Source organism: Ornithorhynchus anatinus, chromosome X2 (assembly GCF_004115215.2).
Source record: "Ornithorhynchus anatinus isolate Pmale09 chromosome X2, mOrnAna1.pri.v4, whole genome shotgun sequence".
Lineage (NCBI taxonomy): Eukaryota > Metazoa > Chordata > Mammalia > Monotremata > Ornithorhynchidae > Ornithorhynchus > Ornithorhynchus anatinus.
In genome coordinates, this window is record NC_041750.1 from 13,588,887 (window position 1) to 13,609,488 (window position 20,602).

Below are 20,602 nucleotides of genomic sequence, written 5' to 3' on the forward strand. Positions count from 1 at the left end.
TATCCACCCCCGTGCTTAGTACAGTGCCTGGCACGTAGAAAACACTTAACAAATGCCATAATTATTATTATCCAGGATCAGAGAAGTTAGACAAAGAGTAGGCAAAGTGAAGTTTTAGGGAGAAGCAGCAGCAGGAGTGGCAGGGAAAATGGGAAAACCCAGGTAGCCTCTCCCTGGCTTCCCAAAGCTAGGTCTCTTCCTGGCCTTCCCACCCCTCCTCTTCCAAGCTCTCCTTTTCCAACTCCTTCCAACTGCAACTCCTGCTCTCCTCTCCTTACTCCTGTTCCCAGCATAATAGGAGAAACAGCATGGCATAGTGGTTAGAGCACGGGCCTGGGAGTCAGAAGTTCATGGATTCTAATCCCGGCTAAACCACTTCTCTGCTATGTGACCTTAGTTACTTCACTTCTCTATGCCTCAATTATCTCATCTGTAAAATCTGTAAAAGGGATAGGGATTGTGTCCAACTCGATTTGCTTGTAACCACCCCAGCGCTTAGTTCAGTGCCTGGCACATAGTAAGCGCTTAACAAATACCATCATCATTATTATAATTCTCGCCTCTCCTCCCCCACCCCACCCATCCATCACCTGACAGGACCTGCCTTGGTAGAATTGAAAATTGTCTGAAAGAGCCCCATTTCCTGTTTTTGCAAACTGCTTTAAACATGTCTTCATTCAATTCAATAGTATTTATTGAGCGCTTACTATGTGAGCACTGTACTAAGCGCTTGGGATGAACAAGTCGGCAACAGATAGAGACAGTCCCTGCCGTTTGACGGGCTTACAGTCTAATCGGGGGAGACGGACAGACAAGAACAATGGCACTAAACAGCGTCAAGGGGAAGAACATCTCGTAAAAACAATGGCAACTAAATAGAATCAAGGCGATGTACAATTCATTAACAAAATAAATAGGGTAACGAAAATATATACAGTTGAGCGGACGAGTACAGTGCTGTGGGGATGGGAAGGGAGAGGTGGAGGATCAGAGGGAAAAGGGGAAAATGAGGCTTTAGCTGCGGAGAGGTAAAGGGGGGATGGCAGAGGGAGTAGAGGGGGAAGAGGAGCTCAGTCTGGGAAGGCCTCTTGGAGGAGGTGATTTTTAAGTAAGGTTTTGAAGAGGGAAAGAGAATCAGTTTGGCGGAGGTGAGGAGGGAGGGCGTTCCAGGACCGCGGGAGGACGTGACCCAGGGGTCGACGGCGGGATAGGCGAGACGGAGGGACGGTGAGGAGGTGGGCGGCAGAGGAGCGGAGCGTGCGGGGTGGGCGGTAGAAAGAGAGAAGGGAGGAGAGGTAGGAAGGGGCAAGGTGATGGAGAGCCTTGAAGCCTAGAGTGAGGAGTTTTTGTTTGGAGCGGAGGTCGATAGGCAACCACTGGAGTTGTTTAAGAAGGGGAGTGACATGCCCAGATCGTTTCTGCAGGAAGATGAGCCGGGCAGCGGAGTGAAGAATAGACCGGAGCGGGGCGAGAGAGGAGGAAGGGAGGTCAGAGAGAAGGCTGACACAGTAGTCTAGCCGGGATATAACGAGAGCCCGTAATAGTAAGGTAGCCGTTTGGGTGGAGAGGAAAGGGCGGATCTTGGCGATATTGTAGAGGTGAAACCGGCAGGTCTTGGTAACGGATAGGATGTGTGGGGTGAACGAGAGGGACGAGTCAAGGATGACACCGAGATTGCGGGCCTGCGGGACGGGAAGGATGGTCGTGCCATCCACGGTGATGGAGAAGTCTGGGAGCGGACCGGGCTTGGGAGGGAAGATGAGGAGCTCAGTCTTGCTCATGTTGAGTTTTAGGTGGCGGGCCGACATCCAGGTGGAGACGTCCCGGAGGCAGGAGGAGATGCGAGCCTGAAGGGAGGGGGAGAGGACAGGGGCGGAGATGTAGATCTGCGTGTCATCTGCGTAGAGATGGTAGTCAAAGCCGTGAGAGCGGATGAGTTCACCGAGGGAGTGAGTGTAAATGGAGAACAGAAGAGGGCCAAGAACTGACCCTTGAGGAACTCCAACAGTTAAAGGATGGGAGGGGGAGGAGGCTCCAGCGTAGGAGACCGAGAATGATCGGCCAGAGAGGTAAGAGGAGAACCAGGAGAGGACAGAGTCCGTGAAGCCAAGGTGAGATAAGGTATGGAGGAGGAGGGGATGGTCGACAGTGTCAAAGGCAGCAGAGAGGTCAAGGAGGATCAGAATGGAGTAGGAGCCATTGGATTTGGCAAGAAGGAGGTCATGGGTGACCTTAGAGAGAGCAGTCTCGGTAGAGTGGAGGGGACGGAAGCCAGATTGGAGGGGGTCTAGGAGAGAATGGGAGTTAAGGAATTCTAGGCATCGATTGTAGACGACTCGTTCTAAGATTTTGGAAAGGAAGGGTAGTAGGGAGATAGGACGATAACTGGAGGGGGAAGTGGGGTCAAGAGCGGGTTTTTTTAGGATGGGGGAGACGTGGGCGTGTTTGAAGGCAGAGGGGAAGGAGCCCTTGGAGATTGAGTGGTTAAAAATAGAAGTTAAGGAAGGGAGGAGGGCAGGGGCGATGGTTTTAAGAAGGTGAGAGGGAATGGGGTCCGAGGCGCAGGTGGAGGGGGTGGCACTTGCGAGGAGGGAGGAGATCTCCTCTGAGGATACTGCAGGGAAGGATGGGAAAGTAGGGGAGGGGGTTGTTGGGGGGGAGGGGAGAGGCGGAGGGGTGACTTTGGGGAGCTCAGACCTGATCGTGTTGATTTTCGTGAGGAAATAGGTGGCCAGATCATTAGGGGTGAGAGATGGGGGAGGGGGAGGAACAGGGGGCCTAAGGAGAGAGTTAAAGGTCCGGAACAATCGGCGGGGGTGACGGGCATGGGTGTTTATGAGGGAGGAGAAGAAGCTTTGCCTGGCGGAGGAGAGGGCAGAGTTAAGGCAAGAAAGGATAAATTTGAAGTGTGTGAGGTCGGCTCGGCGCTTGGACTTTCGCCAGCAGCGCTCAGCAGCTCGAGCATAGGAGCGTAGGAGGCGGACGGAGGAGGTGATCCAGGGCTGTGGGTTAGTGCAGCGAGAGCGGCGGAGGGAAAGGGGGGCGAGAGAGTCGAGATGAGTAGAGAGGGTGGAGTTGAGAGCGGAGACCTGATCGTCGAGAGTGGGAAGAGAGGACAGGGCGGCAAGGTGAGGAGAGATGCTATTGGATGCTATTGGATGCTATTGGCTATAGAGATGCTATGTCTTCGCTCTATGTTCTAGGGAATCAAGATTGGCGGGGTTTAAATTACCGAAATATAATGTGGGACGAATGAGGCTTCAAGGGACTAACATATTACGTGGGGTGTGTTATGATATTTCATTTTATAATTTCACAGCCAGTACATCAAGGGCCATAAAGGTGTGGTGTTCTGGGTAGACATGCTTAGAAACAAAATATAGGTTTGCAAGGAAAGTGTGAAATAATCACACTTTCACACAGGTTAATCAACGTATTACTAAGTTACCTTTATGTTGAATTTAATCAATCAGCCAATTAGTGGTATTTATTGAGCACTGGAACCTTTTTTCTAATAGCAGGGAAAAACTCTTATTATTATACATATTATAGGAGAACCCTCTTTTGTGCATCAACGCCTTACTGTGACAGGAGAGTTTGTGTGTGCCAGGAAAGCTTAGATATTGTTACCCGTTTGGAAAGGTCTGAGCTGAAGCATCAGACAAAGTTGACTGACCTGTGCTGGGCATCAGCGGCGTGGGAAAAAGTCAGAGGTGAGTGATCAAATGATCAAAATGTTGATCAAAGACAACGGCAGAAACGTAAGCTTTCACTGTACGGAGGAAGGCAATGGTAAAGCATTTCCATATTTTTACGAAGAAAACTATATTGGATAAATCCATAAAGTCGCTATGAATTGGGAATGACTGGATGACGTTTGCAGAAAAAGGAGAAGCAGCATGGCCTATTAGAAAAGACACAGGCCTGGGAGTTGTTCCAGACATTTAACTCCCTCTTCAGGCCCCCTGTCCCCGCTGCCTCCCCAGTCCCTTGCCCCCAGTGGCCTGGCCAACTACCTGATTAGGAAAATTGACACTATCAGGTGTGATCTCAGCGTGGCTTAGTGGAAAGAGCCCGGGCTTGGGAGTCAGAGGACGTGGGTTCTAATCCCGGCTCTGCCACTTGTCCACTATGTGACCTTGGGCAAGCCACTTAACTTCTCTGTGCCTCAGTTACCTCAGCTGTAAAATGGGGATTAAGACTGTGAGCCCCACATAGGGCAACCTGATTACCTTGTATCTACCCAAGTGCTTAGAACAGTGCTTGGCACAGAGTAAGTGCTTAACAAATATCATCATTATTATTATCTCCCTAAAATCTCTCCTGCCCCTGCTCAGCCCCTCTCCCTTCCTGCCCCCTCCTCAACTCTCCCATCTTTCTCAGCAGTATCTCTAGAGGATACTCTATCTGCCTCCTTTCAAAAATCCAGCCCCTCCATCTGCACATCCGACCCTGTTCCTTCACACCTTATCAAAACACTTGCCCCATCCCTTCTTCTGTCCATAACAGTCATCTTCAACTGTTGGCTCTGCAATGGCTTCTTCCCCACTGCTTTTAAACATGCCCATGTCTCCCCTATCCTAAATAAGAAATCCTCCCTTGAGTCCACGACTCCCTCCAGTTATCATCCCATCTTCCTCCTACCATTCCTTTCCAACCTCCTTGAGCGAGTTGTCTACACCTGCTGTCTCAAATTCCTCTCTTCCAATTCTCTCTTTGACCCCCTCCAATCTGGCCTCCGTCCCCTTCACTCCACAGAAGCCGCCCTCTCAAAGGTCACCAATGATCTTCTTCTTGCCAAATCCAATGGCATCTATTCCATCCTAATCCTCCTTGACTTCTCAGCTGCCTTCATCACTGTGGACCACCCCCTTCTCCTGGAAACATTCTCCAACCTTGGCTTCACTGACACTGTCCTCTCCTGGTTCTCCTCTCATCTCTCGGGCCATTCATTCTCGGTCTCCTTCATGGGCTCCTCCTCTGCCTCCCACCCCCTAACTGTGGGGGTCCCTCAGGGTTGAGTTCTGGGTCCCCTTCTATTTTCCATCTAAACCCTCTCCCTTCGAGAACTCATTTGCTCCCAAGGTTTCAACTACCACCTCTATGCGGATGATACCCAAATCTACATCTCCAGATCTGATCATTCTCTCTCTTTCTCTCTCTCTCTCGCTCTCTCCCTCACTCAGTATGCAGTCTTGCATTTCCTCCTGCCTTCAAGACATCTCTACTTGGATGTCCTCCCGTTACCTCAAACTTAACATGTCCAAAACAGAACTCCTTAACTTCCAACCCAAACCTTGTCCTCTCCCTGACTTTCCAATCACTGTAGTTGGCACCAGCATCCTTTGTCTCACAAGCCTGTAGCCTTGGCTTTATCCTTGACTCCTTTCTCTCATTCAACCCACATATTGAGTCCATGACTAAGTCCCGTCAGTCCCACCTTCATAACATAACTAAAATCCACCTTTTCCTCTCCATCCAAACTGCTACCTTGGTAATACAATCACTCATCCTGTCCCGCCTGGATTACATTATCAGCCACTTTGCTGACCTCCCAGCCTCCTGCTTCTCCCCACTCCAGTCTGTACTTCACTCTGCTGCCGGATCATTTTTCTACAAAAGTGCTCAAGACATGTTTCCCCATTCCTCAGATAATTCCAGTGGTTGCCCATCTACCTCTGCATCAAACAAAAACTCTTCACCATTGGCTTTAAAGCACTTAGTCACCATGCCCTTTCCTACCTCACCTTGCTACTCTCCTACTACAACTCAACCCACATACTTTGTTCCTCTAATGCTAACCTTCTCACCATGCCTCTGTCTCGCCTATCTCACCACTGACCTCTCACTCATGTCCTGCCTCTGGCCTGCAATGCCCTCCCTCTTCATATTCGACAGACAATTATCCCCGCCCCCCCCTTCAAATCCTCATCAAAAGCACATCTCCTCCAGGAGGTCTTCCCTGACTATGCCTCCCTTTCCTCTTCTCCCATTCCCTTCTGCATCACCCTGACTTGCTCCCTTTGTTCTTCCCCCTCCCAACCCCACAGCACATAAGTACATATCTCTAATTCATTTATTTATATTAATATCTGTCTCCCACTCTCCCAAGAGCTTAGTACCTTGATCTGTGCACAGTAAGCACTCAATAAATATGATTGAGTGAATCAGAGGACCTGTATTCTTATCCTGGCTCTGCCGCTTGTCTCCTGTGTGACCTAGCGCAAGTCACTTCACATCTCTGGGCCTCAGTTACCTTATCTGCAAATTAGGGATTAAGACTTTGAGCCCTATGTGGGACAGGGACTGTGTCCAACCTATTTATCTTGTATCTACCCCAATGATTAGTACAGTGCCTGGCACATAGTAAGCACCTAACAAATACCATAAAAATACATTATATTATTATTTGATTGGCACTGAAAATTATTTGTTGTGATTCTTGAAATTAAATGTCAGCTCATTAGTACAAATAAGGAGGGGGTGAATGGCAAACACAAGGTTAGGTTTGGAAAGGGCTGTCTGTAGTAAAAGGGATAGTGATAAAGGAAAATTGGATTCCATTGCTGTTGCTGAAAGACCTGCAAGACCTCCTTTAGAATTTTGGGAAGGTTACCCTTTCAATATTAAGAAGACTTTCCATATATCACCAGCCTTGTCTTGTCTTTTAATGTTTTTGAAAGCAGATATGTGAAGTAGCCTAGAACAGAGGTAGTGTGCCATCGATCATTCTGTTTGGCATTGAACATTCATTCTTTTTCCTTTGAAGCAGGTACAAGGTCTAATCATAATTTCAAGTGCAGTTTAGTTAAAAGCCAAATTTTAATGTAGGATATACTTTTTTTTAATGTCAGGTTTGTGTTGGCTGTGGGCAGTGCTGTCTTCGATGCCATGTTTAATGGTGGAATGGCCACAACGTCTACAGAGATTGAGCTGCCTGATGTGGAGCCTGCTGCCTTCCTAGCTTTACTGAAGTAAGCCTTTTTCATTTTATGTGTTTGTCGGGCACAGGTTATTGTTTCAACAATCTGTAACTCTTCTTGTTGAGTAAATGTTTCATAGTTTGGGGTAAAAAAAAATCAGTGGTATTTGAGTATTTTGTGTGTGTGTGTGTGTGTGTGTGCCTGTGTGTATGCAGAGCATTGCACTAAGCATTTGGGAGAGGACAATACAGCAGAGTTGGTAGACATGGTCCCTGTCCCCTGGGAGCTTATAGTTGAGGCAGGAAAACAGACATTAAAATACACTGTGGATGTGAACGTGAGTGCTGTGGAGCCTAGGATGGGGTGAATATCAAGTCCTTTTTAATATATGGTACCAATCCAAAAGCATAGGGGATGCAGAATGGAGGGGGAGTGGGGGAAATGAGGGCTTAACTGGGGAAAGCCTTTTGGAGGAGATATGATCTTAGGAGGGTTTTGAAGGTGGGGAGAGTGGTGGTCTGTGAGATATGAAGGGGGAGGGAGTTCCAGGCCAGAGGCAGGATGTGGGCAAAGGTTCCGCAGCGAGAGAGATGAGAGCGAGACACCCCCCGCCCCCCTTTAAACTGTCTGAGAGTGTGCTTCAATGTCTTAAATGGTGCCATCTTTTTCACTAAAAACCTATCAGTTGTCTTTTACTGTTTCTCTGAATTTCAAGTTCTTTTTATCGTCAGATTATTAAGGGTAGAATTACCTTCATGTTGAAGCAGAGTTTAAGGCAGACTAAATTGGGTGTGTGTTTTGATGCTCTAATTTTATAAACTAGACAGCCAAAGAAGCTTCAGTTACAAAAGATCTTTCAATTAAATCAATCAATGACATCTACTGAGTGCCTCTACTAAGCACTTGCGAAAGTAATATAGTAGCAGAGCACGTATTCCCTGCCTGCCTCTTCCTATCCAACAGATATGTTATATTGTACTCTCACAAGTGTTTAATTCAGTGCTTTGCACACGTAAATGCTCAATAAATACAATTGTTTGATTGACAGATGCTCACTCTCCCCACTTTCACAGCTCTCTTTAAAGCACACCACCTCCTTGAGCACATTTACCCGAATAAGCCCTCATTTCCTCTTCTCCCACTCCCTTCTGTGTCACCTTTACACATGGATCTGCACCCTTGTTCACCCCTCCCTCAGCCCACAGCACTCGTGTCTATGTCTGTGCCTTATTTTTATTAATGTCTGTCTCCCCCTCTAGACTGTAAGCTCATTGTGGGCAGGGAACATGTCTACCAACTCTGTTATATTGTACTTTCCCAAGGGTTTAGAACAATAAGCGCTCAATAAATATGATTGCTTGACTTAGTGTTTCCTTTTATGAGAAGGGTAATCTGTTGAAACATAGTTGGAAGTGGACTGTGTATGTCTTATAGAGGTGGTAGGTCCTAAATCTAAGGGAAGAGCATCAATAAGGCCCCAGTTCAACTCACTCCTCCAGGATCAGGTAGCAAGCTAGAAAGGTTGGCCTTCAAAAGCAGTACATCAGTCTGTTAAGAACATCGATCAATTTATCAGTGGTATTTATTGAACATATACCATGTGCGTACTAGGCACTGTACTAAGTGCTTGATCTCCATCTAGCCAAGTAATGATGCTTTTCCAACGTGAACCCGTATTTTAAGTCAGGGAAATGTAGAGTGGACTGCGGCTTCACTAGTCCAATTTCCTGGACCTCGATGCCGCCCCAGGCAGTAATTTCACACGAATGGTCAATAAGGTCTCTCTCTACTGTTGAGAAGTCACATAAATTACAGTCTTAAGTGGACCGGGAAGGTTGCATTCAGTGACTCAAGAGTAAGTTTGCAAAATACTAGAAAGTTAGAATGTGAAGCCTTTCAAAAATAAGGTGCTGCAGAAGTATAAAGACATAAACAGATAACTGCAATGCTTATTTCATATCATTTTTCAAGGAAACTGTATCTTCTAAAGGTAACGGGCCTTTCATGGTATCTTTTAGAAGTATGTTGGGATAAACCTAAATACATTTAAGTTTTGCCCCTGAGTTGCTCTTCTGTGGCAATTTGAGTTTGCAACTGCCTGGTGTGGTGGGAAAGTGCATGGGCCTGGGAGTCAGAGGACCCAGGTTCTAATCCTGGCTCCGTCAGTTGCCTGCTGTGTGGCTTTGCTCAAGTCACTTAACTTCTTTATCCCTCAGTTTCCTTACCTGTAAAATGGAGGTTCAGTACAAGCTTGTTGTGGGCAGGGAACATACCTACCAACCTTGTATTGTAATAATAATAATAATAATGTTGGTATTTGTTAAGCGCTTACTATGTGCCGAGCACTGTTCTAAGCGCTGGGGTAGACATAGGGGAATCAGGTTGTCCCAAGTGGGGCTCACAGTCCTAATCCCCATTTTACAGATGAGGAAACTGAGACACAGAGAAGTTAAGTGACTTGCCCACAGTCACACAGCCGACAAGTGGCAGAGCTGGGATTTGAACTCATGAGCCCTGACTCCAAAGCCCATGCTCTTTCCACTGAGCCACACTGCTTCACAGTGATTGTACTCTCCCAATCACTTAGTACAGTGCTCTGCACACAGTAAGTAATGAATACCACTGATTGATTGGGGGACTGGGTGCTGCCATGTCTCTCTACCACCCTCCCCCACCCCCCGCTCCAAACATACAAAAAAAAAAACAAACCATGAAACCCAGCTTCTCAGCCTAACCTCTGCTGGGCCAACAATTGCTAAGCTGTGGGATAGGGGAAAGGGGACTCCAGACACTCCAGTGTCAGAAAACACCACAGGAAGCAAATAATGCCCTTTGGCCATGGGGAGGGACAGCGCCCAAGCCTCTGTCTTTCCTCCTCAGCATTGCGGAATACCCCCATTCTCTGAGGCTCCGTTCTCTGTCGAAAGCTTAGCTCGGTACCCTGCTTTTTCCCAGCTCTCCCCTGCTGGCATCTTGGCTCTGAGAGTCATATCTCGCTAATGTAGTAGTGCTGCACTCCGCCGTGCTCCACACTACTCTGCCACCCTGGCTCTGGATTCACCCGCAGAGACAGACAGCTGTTCTGTACTTGGAAGACACAGTACTGAGCCCCCTGGACTGCGGGCTTCCCCCAACCCAGGCATTGCACCCCAACCCCAGGGCCCAGGGCCAGGATGGGCAGGGCGGCAGCTGTCCTTTCCTGTGGGCTCAGGTTGGTGGGTCCACGCTCTCAGGAGTCAGTATCCCAGGTATGGCCAGGTCAATCAGGTGATGGATCAGTGATATTTATTGAGTGCTTACTCTTGTTGGTCAACACAATCCCTGCCCACAAGCTTGCTGTCTAGAGGGATGGGTAGCGATGGGGTCCTGACTGGATCTCTTTGCTCAGCTCACAGGGTTGCACTTGAGACTGGGCTCTTAACTCCCCACTCCACTTGCTGCTTACTGACCCCCACCCTAACCGGGGCTCTGACTGCCTCCGTCTCCTGCCTGTGCCAATCTCTTCCTGTCACCCCTTCTCTTCCTGCCAGCCCTGCACCATTTAAACTTCCCCACCGCCGAGCTGTTGAAATTGGGGGAAAAAAACCGGAAAACCCCCAGATTTTGGCAGAGGGGCTTTTATTTCAGAGGATGCTTACTGTGTGCAGCAGGAGGGAGAGGGAGGGTCATGACACAAATACGGTCATTGCACATTAGGTGATAGGGACTTGAAGCATGCACAGCGGCTGTCTCGAATGTGTCAGGAAACATACTGCTGGCCCAAGTGCGACTTAGAAGTGATCAAAGGGGGTAAAAAAGAAAAAGGTACCAAAGAGAAAAACAATATGGCCTAGCGGATGGAGCCCGGAAGGATCTGGGGAGGCAGAAGGATCTGTGTTCTAATCCCGGCTCTGTCACTTGTCTGCTGTGTCACTTTGGGTAAGTCACTGAACTTCTCTGTGCCTCAGTTTCATCGTCTGTAAAATGGGGATTACAACTGTGAGCCCCATGTGGGACCAGGGACTGTGACCAACCTGATTAGGTTGTATCTACCCCAGCACTTAGTACAGTCCCTGGCACATAGTAAGCACTTAACAGATGCATAAAAAAGGGTGCTATAAACCGTAAGCAGAACAGCACAGCAAGGGACAACCTTTTTGTGTGCCCAGTGTAGCCCGGACTGTGTGTCCCTCATTGGGTTTTTTTCCTGCCCCACATGCACTCATAAGTGAATCCTGCTACCGACTATGCAGGACAACTCCGAGTAGTTGAAAGCTATTTTGCTTGTTACCTGGTAACCTCTGAGTTCTCAACTGAAACTTGAACTCAAGGGAGCCAGTAGATGTGAGGATGGTGATGGCGGGGGCGGAAATGGCTGTGGTTTTTATATTTCCCTGCTTCCACTACTTCACTTCTTTTAGGGCTCTCTGGAGTTCTGCCCTCCAGTAGGAGCCCAGTCAGAAGCAGAGCAGCAGAGGCAGAAGCAGGGAAAACTCCCAACAGGATCTTGTCCACATCCTTTCTTCCCTAGAGTAGATTCAGGTAGGTCATGACCCAGGTACAGTTTTCTCTAGCTCCATTTTGAAATTAGATGTGTTTTGATTTTCCCTTGGTCTGGGGAAATTATTATTGGGTATGATTAACAACCTGTTCTCTCAAAGACTGGCCCCTGTCCCTGAGATTCGTGGGCTTTACGTTGATGGCACATTGTTCAAAATAAAGATGCAGGGACAGAAGGGCAATATTCATGTTTTTGATCAATAAATGCGGCTTAGTAAGTTTTCGAATCCTTTAAAATCAAACATCGATTGAAGTTGTTATAGTTTCATATTTAGGGAGAGCAACTTAGTGTGTTGAGAGTTCATTGTAGATGCTTCGTGGGCCTGAGCGGTAAGATGATCTCCTGCTGGAAAAAACACGTCTTTTCAGCTACTGATAGCAACATGAAAGGGTACATGTTATATATGGACACCACAGTTTTTCAGGGTCCATTACCGGAAAATTGGACAGGAGCTATCATTTTTTTCAAGTTTGTGCATTTTGTGGGACGTTCCAGTCTCCCCAAGCCCATTCATTTCATCACCAGTGGGGCTAAAGTGGAACACAGATGAAAGACTGAGTGAATTAATGGGGTGAGGAGGTGAAACTTTTAAGTCCAAAGGGCTTTTTTGGATCACGATACAGATACTATGGTAGATCTTCTTTAGGATATGTATCTTTTGGCCATGTATCATTTTGTTTCTGAAATATTTCAAAGCCATTTCTCTTTGCGTTTCCCGCCATCGATGCCCTATAAAAGGTGTGGCCAAGCTTCGTGGAACAGAAGAGCTGCACCCAAAAATACAATGTGGCCGAGAGCCGCAGAGCCCCCTTAGCAAGTATTGTGTGTGTGTGTGTGTGTGTGTGTGTGTTATATTTTGACCACTCAAGTGGTAAATATTTGTATGTTTGTCTTCCCCATTGGAGTATTAACTCCTTGTGGGCAGGGCAAATGCCACCTGTTACTCTGTTTTCCTCAAACCCCCTAGTTCAACACACTGCATCCAGTGAAAACTTAATAAATTCTGCTGCTGCTATTACTGCTATTAATAACTACCAGTTGAACTGGAATGGGGAGCAGTGGTGAACAGATGTTCCCTGGGGATAGGGTGGGGAGGTATGGTGGTGAGCAAGAGTGCCTGGTTATAAGCATATGTTACCCAGCTTGTCACCAGGAGAGGCCCAGCAGGCGAAGAAGTTGCCTCTGGCTGGGGAGCTGCACCCTGGGCTAGTAAATTGAGGGCTTGAAAACTGTGTCTTCTCATTCTCAATCCAGACTCAGTATTCTGCCCAAGGATGTTGATGGAGGAAAGCAGAGGAGTAAAGGGAGAGACACCCATGTCTCTTGCGTAGGGGGCTTAGAGTATTAGGTCATACTCAGTCAACTAATGGTATTTATGGAGCACTTACTAGGTGCAGAGCACTGTACTAAGTGCTTGGGATAGTCCAGTACAACATAATTAGCAGACATGATCCCTTCCCATAACAAACTTCGTTCTGTTTCTACAGCATTTTATTCTACCAGGCATGTAATTTCCCTGGAGCTCTAGAATATAGTAGGAGCCACAGTAGGATGTGAAATTCAGTTTTTGAAAAGTCGATGCAGATAAGAATTGAAAGCTCTCATTATTTTTGAAAAAGAATATGTTGCAAATGAAGTGCCCTGGTGTATTGAGAAGCAGCGTGGCTGGGCTTGGGAGTCAGAGGTCATGGGTTCTAATCCCGGCTCCGTCGCTTGTCTGCTGTGTGACCTAGGGCAAGTCACTTAACTTCTCTGGGCTTCAGCTGCCTCATCTGGAAAATGGGGATGAAGACTGTGAGCCCCACGAGGGATAACCTGATGACCCTGTATCTACCCCAGCACTTAGAACAGTGCTTGGCACATAGTAAGTGCTTAACAAATACCAACATTATTATTATTATTATTTGGCTAATGCATAATGATGATGGCATTTTGGCCAGCTGGCTTGACTCCCCCTTTCTTCAGTATTTCAAATTTAGACTGGGGGTAATAGAACTTCCTTTGACCAAGTGTGCTATGAAGATAAATGAAAATATGTACTTGTCACTTAAAGTTCTTTTGAGGAAAGATGCCCTCTAAATCTAGTGTGGTGGGTGTTTTTTTTTTACAGTGCTTTTATTTCAGGGTTTTGATTTCAGGATTTTTTATTTTCATTTCTGAGAAGCAGCAGGGTTTAGTGGAAGGAGCACAGGCTGGGGAATCAGAGGACCTGGGTTCTGATTTCGGCTCTGTAACATACCTGCCGTGTGAGCTTGGGCGAGTTCACTTAGCTTCTCTGGGCCCGAGTTCCTTCATCTGCAAAATGGGGATTCAATGCCTGTTCTCCCTCTTACTTCAACTGTGAGCCTCATGTGAGACCTGATTTTCTTGTATCTACCCCAGTGCTTAGTACTCTGCTTGGCAGGTAGTAAGAGCTTAGCAAATCCCATAATTTTTATTGTTAATATTATACCAAATATTAGCCAACTCTCAATGCTTCAAATGCTAATGATCCAATTTGTGAGTTATCCAGGCCCTGTTGTTTATTTAATTGAAGTTTTAGCACTTCGAGCAGAGACCTGGAAGTTTTAGAGGTGAAATTTCAATCACTTTGGCAGGGGAGGTTTTAACTAATGGCTAAAGCGTGGGTCGCGAATCATCTGTGCAGAAGCAGCATGGCCTGGTGGAAAGAGCACAGGCCTGGTAGAGGACCTGGGTTCCAATCCTGGGTCCGCTTCTTGCCTGCTGTAGGACCTTGCGCAAGTCACTTGACTTCTTCGTGTTTCAGTTTCCAATGTGGCTAGCGAATAGAGCACGGGCCTGGGAGTCTGAAAGATCTGGGTTCTAATCCTGGTTCCACCACTTGTCTGCTCAGTGACCTTGGGCAAGTCACTTTACTTCTCTGCGCTTCAGTTAGCTCATCTGTAAAATGGGGATTAAGACTGTGATCCCTGTGTGGGATAGGGACTGTGTCCAACCCGATTATCTTGTCTCTACCCCAGTGATTAGGCCAGAGCCTGACATACAGTAAGTGTTTAACAAATACCATAATTATTATTATTGTTATCTGTAAAATTCAGTACTTCTTGTTCCTCCCCCAGAGACCGGGAGTGCTGTGTAGACCAAGGACTGTGACCCGATGATCTTGCGCTTCATACAGTGGTTGGCCAATAGAAAACACTTAACAGATAAAATTATTATTATTATTATTATAATATGCAGCCTAGTGGAAAAAGCATGGGACTAGGATTGTGGAGACCTGGCTTCCAATTCCAGTTCTGCCAGTGATCTGCTGTGTGACCTTGGGCAAGTCACTTAACCTCTCTGTGCCCCAGCATCCTCACCTGTAAAATGGGGATATGATACCTGCTCTCCCTCCATCTTAGGCTTACGTGAAACAGGGACTAAGTCTGATCTGCTCATCTTGTATCTACGCCAGTGCAGAACACAATGTTTGGCACATGGTAAATGCTTAATAACTAAGTTGAAGCTAGTTCTATTTATGTGGTTTGTCTGCATTCCTTTCCTTTCCATTATTGTAACAGATTCCCTATTTTGATTAGCCTGAGAAATGAAGCACAAGTTGGCAAATCAGAGTGTGAAGTCTTGGGCATGAAATGTACATTCTGGAAACCTGATCTTCCTCTTAATACTCCACTAATTAATCTTTGAAATCAAGCCAAAACCTGTTGGATACTGGAATGGGATGCTGGGAGAGTCTCCTTCCCCTAGCCGCCTCTTCAAAATAAGTTAGATAATTGTTTTGTCCAGCCCTGTTTAGAAGTAGGAGGATGGGCTAGATTATATACCAAGTTACTTCTGTCTTTAAGATTCTGGAGTCTGAGCGTCAGTGTTCTGATTTGTGGTTGGCATTGGGCTTTTGAGCCCATTCACGCTCATAGGTAACCTTAACCTCCAGTGGCCTCATCTTCAAAAATCAGCAATACAGTTGCAAGGTAATGCATTTATGCATTGTATTTACTAACAGGGGCGCGAGAGTGTGTGTACCACTGGGCAAACGGCAAGCACTAGAATCAGTTCCTTTTTTGCAGCTTCTCAACAAGAGGCTCCATTATCATCCTTAAGATGTCCAAAGCTTTAGAAAGGTTAGAAGAGGTATGTGTTGGTAAAATCCAGTCTATTAGGTCAGGAAAGGCCTTGCCATCTAGAGAAACATCAAATGGATCAGTGAGCTGGAGGAGGAGAAATGCCTAATGGTTGTATTTCCAGAACTATCTTGCCCTAGTTGTTCCAAAGAGCTCAGAGGAGTTTCCCATCTATTTATTATCTTATTTCTCCTCCCTCCCTGAGAGGGCCAGATGGAGAAGAATAGATGCAGAGAGGTTATGTGATTTACCCAGTCACATGATGTGCCAAGACCATGACCCAGACTAGGCTAGATCTCCTGACTTCAAGTCCAGGGTTCTTTCCAGTAGAATACACTGTCTCCCAGGTGTTCTGTTTTCTAACATGTTGAAAGCAGTGTTTGCTTATTACATTCCAGTTCATATTTTACTCTTTGGGCTGTTGACATTCAAGTCCCTACTCAGCTAAAGCAGACTTTAATCTCATTAAACCAATGTTTGTTTTGTCTGCTTTCAGATTTCTTTATTCTGATGAGGTACAGATTGGACCGGAGACTGTAATGACAACACTTTACACAGCTAAAAAATATGCTGTCCCTGCCCTTGAAGCCCACTGTGTGGAGTTTCTGAAGAAAAATCTCCGAGCAGACAATGCATTCATGCTTCTGACCCAGGTACGTCTGGCTAAAAGATTCACCGTGAAGCTTAGGGGAACGGTCAGTCGATTTCTTTGTAACTAGCTCAACACACGTCTGTAGGTTTTCTGTTGATACCATGTGTAATATGTTTAGTTATGTGTTGGGAGGGAAGATTCAGTCTTGTTTAGATAGCAGCTGGTTTCAAATAAAGATCACTAGAGAATACCATGAACATTTCGTGTGATTCAAGTACACATTGGTGTGTGAAAATGGGATTTGGTTGGCTAAGGGACAGAACAGTTGCATGTTTTATTAGGCAGAGTAGGGAAAAAAAGTCTTTCTACAGCTTGAGTTTTGAGCCCACTCCCGCTCATAGGTAACCTTAACCTCCAGTGGCATCACTGGCTTTGACTACTAGACGATTTGGTAAGATAAATTTTAAAAGTTTTCCAAGGCTCTAAATGTGAAATATTGTATTGGACAATGGTATTCTGTTCATTTGATCAAGTATTTTCAACCCACCTAACTAAATAACACAGCATTGTAAAATGTAAGGTTTTAAGGTCCAAAGTGGGAAAGACCTGGCCAAAATATGAGAACAAAATTAGAAAATGGATGGGAAAGAAGAAACAGTGCTCTACCCATTCATGGCATTAATAATAGTAATCACTGATCAAGAAGATGTGGACGTTCTCAAGCTAGAATCCCTCCATGGGAAATTCCTTATCAATCACTGTTTGAGCCCTGAACTCTAAACCTAGGGGTGGTGACCCAATCAGGACAGACCGTATTTTTGTTTTAAAAGTGGTGCCAGATAGCAGTGATCTTTTCTCTAAGGCATGAAAACGTCACACTTGGGTACGCCCAAGCCTGTGAGAAGCCAGTTCCCTGTTGCTAAGCATGCCTCTAGGCAGATTTGGAAGACCTGATCCCAGTGCTTGGCTAATGGCAAATCCAACTCCCTGCTAGATGTCGTTTCGAAGATGGAAGGCCGCTCCTGAACAAGGTATGTGTGTAGCACCGACCTCCATCTGAGAGGCCTAGTCTCGGTTAGTGCCGCGGTGTCGACTCAGTGCCAGGGTGGGTCATATAGAGATAGAGTTGTTGTTCTTCCTCTAGCCCAGTGACTGTTTTCATTGATACCTAGGGTCCTGATGCTCCGTGATGCAGTGGCCGTCTTCGTAGTTTCAACCTTTTTTCTGTTGTTTTTGTACCGCAGGTGCACGGCTCACCAGTTGCGGTCGTCTGGTGAGCTGGGTTAGGGTGAGGCAGGCAATTATTTAGGGACACCTTTCCTGGCCCACTTCCCCATTTGAGGTGAGCAGTGCCATCCTGTATGGGACTGCTCAGACCTCTGGGGGCTGCCCAGCAGAGCTGCTGCCTTTTCGGTGACCAAGCAACCCAAATCCTGGACCACCTATTCGCGGCAGACTTGTTTAGGTGCAGATATGAGGCATCCTGCTGTCAGTGGCACCTGTAGAGTGTTTTATGTGTGGTGATGGTTTGCACCAAACCATCCACACGCTCTCGCTTTGGCCCCTGGAAGCCGACATCACTCCTTGCGAGATGCTTGGTGAGGGTCTAGCTGCTGTGTGTGTGGCCATACACCTGCATTGCTTTATGGATCGTCACAGCAGCATTCTACCCTGCTGAGCCCTCATCCCGTTGGGACACTGCTGTTGAGTGAGATGCTCACATCCACCATACCCATCACTGGGGTCTTCTCTGGGAAACCAGGTGCGGTCTGCCACCTTGGAATGGAATAACTTGGGGTGCCCTTTCAGCAGCAGACCCTGCTGGGCCCCCATTTGGCATGTATAAAGAATAAAGAATTGGACACCAGCGGCTTTAGGATGTGGAAGTGCCACTTGGGTAAAGTCGTTTAGTGGAAAAGAGCTCTATATGAGGGCTTGCTTAGGGAAGAATGCATGCGGAAAACCCCACTTAAATCAGTTAATCACTTCGCATCTGTGGCCAGGAGGTCTCTCACCCCTCCTGAGCCCAAGAAACAGAAACGGAAAGAAGACCAAGAAATAACCACACATCTAAAAGACAGAGATGGCTTACTAGTAATGTACTGAACCAAGATTACGAATATGGCGGCAAGCGTGGTTTCAGTGGCAAGGCGCGATCACAGACCGAGGAATTTGGGGAGGGAGCCCATCTCCTGGCATTGAGAAAACCGGGCTCACATCAACCTAGCTATCCTGGTTGGGGCACGAGAAGAGAATGAACAACAGCAGGATACCCACAAATTTGGGAAATTGAAGGACAGAGAAGACTTTTCAAGGATACAGGAGAACAGATCCTCAGCTGAACATTGGGAGTCAATTGCTGAGGTTAAACCGGCATGTTGTACTGCCACTGAGAGGAATGACTCTAAGCAGAAGCTTTATAAGGATCAAGAAGCAAGGAAGCAAAAGTGAAAACGGCTCTCAGAAGTTGCACGCGTGCACACACAGACCCGGTCACCGTAGCAAACGGAGTGCATTCTTTGCACCCATTAAGCTTCCAACGTGGCGTAGTAGAAAGAGCTCGAGCCTGGAAGTCAGAGGATGTGGCTTCTAATCCTGATTCTGCCATATGTCTGCTGTGTGACGTTGGGCAAGTCACTTAACTTCTCTGTACCTCAGTTCCCTCATCTGTAAAATGGGGATTAAGACTGTGAGCCTCATGTGGGACAACCTGATTACCCTGTATCTACCCCAGCGCTTAGAACAGTGTTCTGAACATAGTAAGCGCTTAACAAATACCAACATTATTATTATTATTATTACCTCCTCTGTAAAATGAGGATTAAGACTGTGAGCTCATGTGGGACAGGGACTGTGTCCAAGCTGATTACTTTGTATGTACCCCAGCACTTAGAACAGTGCCTAGCACATGGTGAGAGCTCAACAAATACCACAGTTGGTTTTTTTTTTTATTATTATTATTATAATTACTATTAAGTGGCCTTTTGGGATAGTGCCAACCTGGATGCCTTACCATAATCCTTTTTGAAGGTTATGAAGATGTGGGCCACCCTGGAAAGGGCTTCATCAGAGAGCAAAGTTCATGGCATCTGGACCCGTGAAAACTGCCAGGTCACAGTCCTTCCCATCTTCAAAGCCTCCCCGACATCCTGTCTCCAACAGGATAAATTTGGGCCACCCTTAGCACTCGTGCATATATCAGTTTGCATAATCCACGTAGTTGTTCATTTCATTCGAGTTGCAGTTATTCTCCTGCTCCCCTCCACTCATAAATAATTTATGACTGCCTATCTTCCTTGTTAAATTGTAAGCTTCTTAAAGGCAAGGACTGCCTCTTTTACTTCTGTTGATCTTTTCAAAATACTTAGGACAGTGCTCCGCACACGGTAGGTGCTTAAGAAGTGTGACTTATTGAAATGTTGCTGGAATTCACAGCTTTACTGCAAATTTCGGTGTGTGTGTAGAGTGAATAACAGTATCGGTACCCAGATGACTGCTGTTCAGAGAGTGACGGTAAATAGTGAAGAGGAAATGCTTCGTGGCTGTGGTGAAGAGCAGCTTTAGGGATTGAGGCATTAGAGATGAATGTTGAGCGGTATCTGTAGCAAGTAGACCAGATCGCTGTGCTGCAAATGAGAAAGGAGCGGTTCTTCGAGCAGAAGCTTCACTGGGCTTGTAAAACTAAGATGAGAAACCAAAAACCCCACCATGTGCTGAAAGCAGTAAATACATGAGACCAACAAGGGATCGTTTTTGTGTGTTCATAATGTGTTAGGGAGGGCTGGTTCTGCGTTGGTCTTTTCGGTCATCCCTGTTACCTGTGGGTTAAGTTCTCGATCATGGGTCTTATGATGCTAATTGTCTTTTGTAGTTGAAGATAACAGGTAGCCCAAAATGTTCGTTCATTCATTCATTCAGTCGTTTTTATTGAGTGCTTACTGTGTGCAGAGCACTGTACTAAGCACTTGGAAAGTATAATTCAGCAACAACCAGAGACAATCCCTGCCCGTAATGGCCTCACAGTCTAGAAGGAGGGAGATAGGCATCAAAACAAGTAGATAAAACCGTTACAGGAGAAAGTTATGGTGGGAATTAGTAGGGAGAGGCAGACAGTTGTCATTGGTCACTGACCAGTTGCTGATGCTTAATGATTGGTTTGTAGGAGAACTGACATGCTATAATCAGCTTTATGATGGTTTAATTTTTTGATCTCTTGGTTATGTATGGTCCTGATGGAACATTCAATTTTGAATTTAGAGCAATTAGTTCATCCTTCCCAATACTCATCTTTTGGCTGGAACTAAAGATGGAAATTTAATATAGACAAGTGTTTTTCAAGCTTGCAGAAAAACAACAACCCCCCCCCCCCCATAAATCAAGACAGAGTAAAGGTTATAAACAAGACTACAAACTAAGTTGTATTTAAAATAGAAAAAAATAACATCCCCCACAGAGTTCAAGT

General features: G+C 46.3%; 1 protein-coding gene and 1 non-coding gene across 2 annotated transcripts in view; both read left to right on the forward strand.

The window, feature by feature from the left end:
* Positions 1-20,602, forward strand: part of BTBD2 (BTB domain containing 2) — a 61,939-nt gene that overhangs the window by 11,378 nt on the left and 29,959 nt on the right. The window contains exons 2-3 of the mRNA XM_029052430.2: positions 6,855-6,974; positions 16,045-16,201. Of these exons, the coding sequence (XP_028908263.1) occupies positions 6,855-6,974; positions 16,045-16,201 (277 nt within the window). The remainder of the gene's footprint in view (positions 1-6,854; positions 6,975-16,044; positions 16,202-20,602) is intronic.
* On the forward strand, positions 17,748-17,807 carry MIR7420 (microRNA mir-7420). The gene has a single exon (NR_127407.1). It is a non-coding gene; the product is annotated as a microRNA mir-7420 (primary transcript).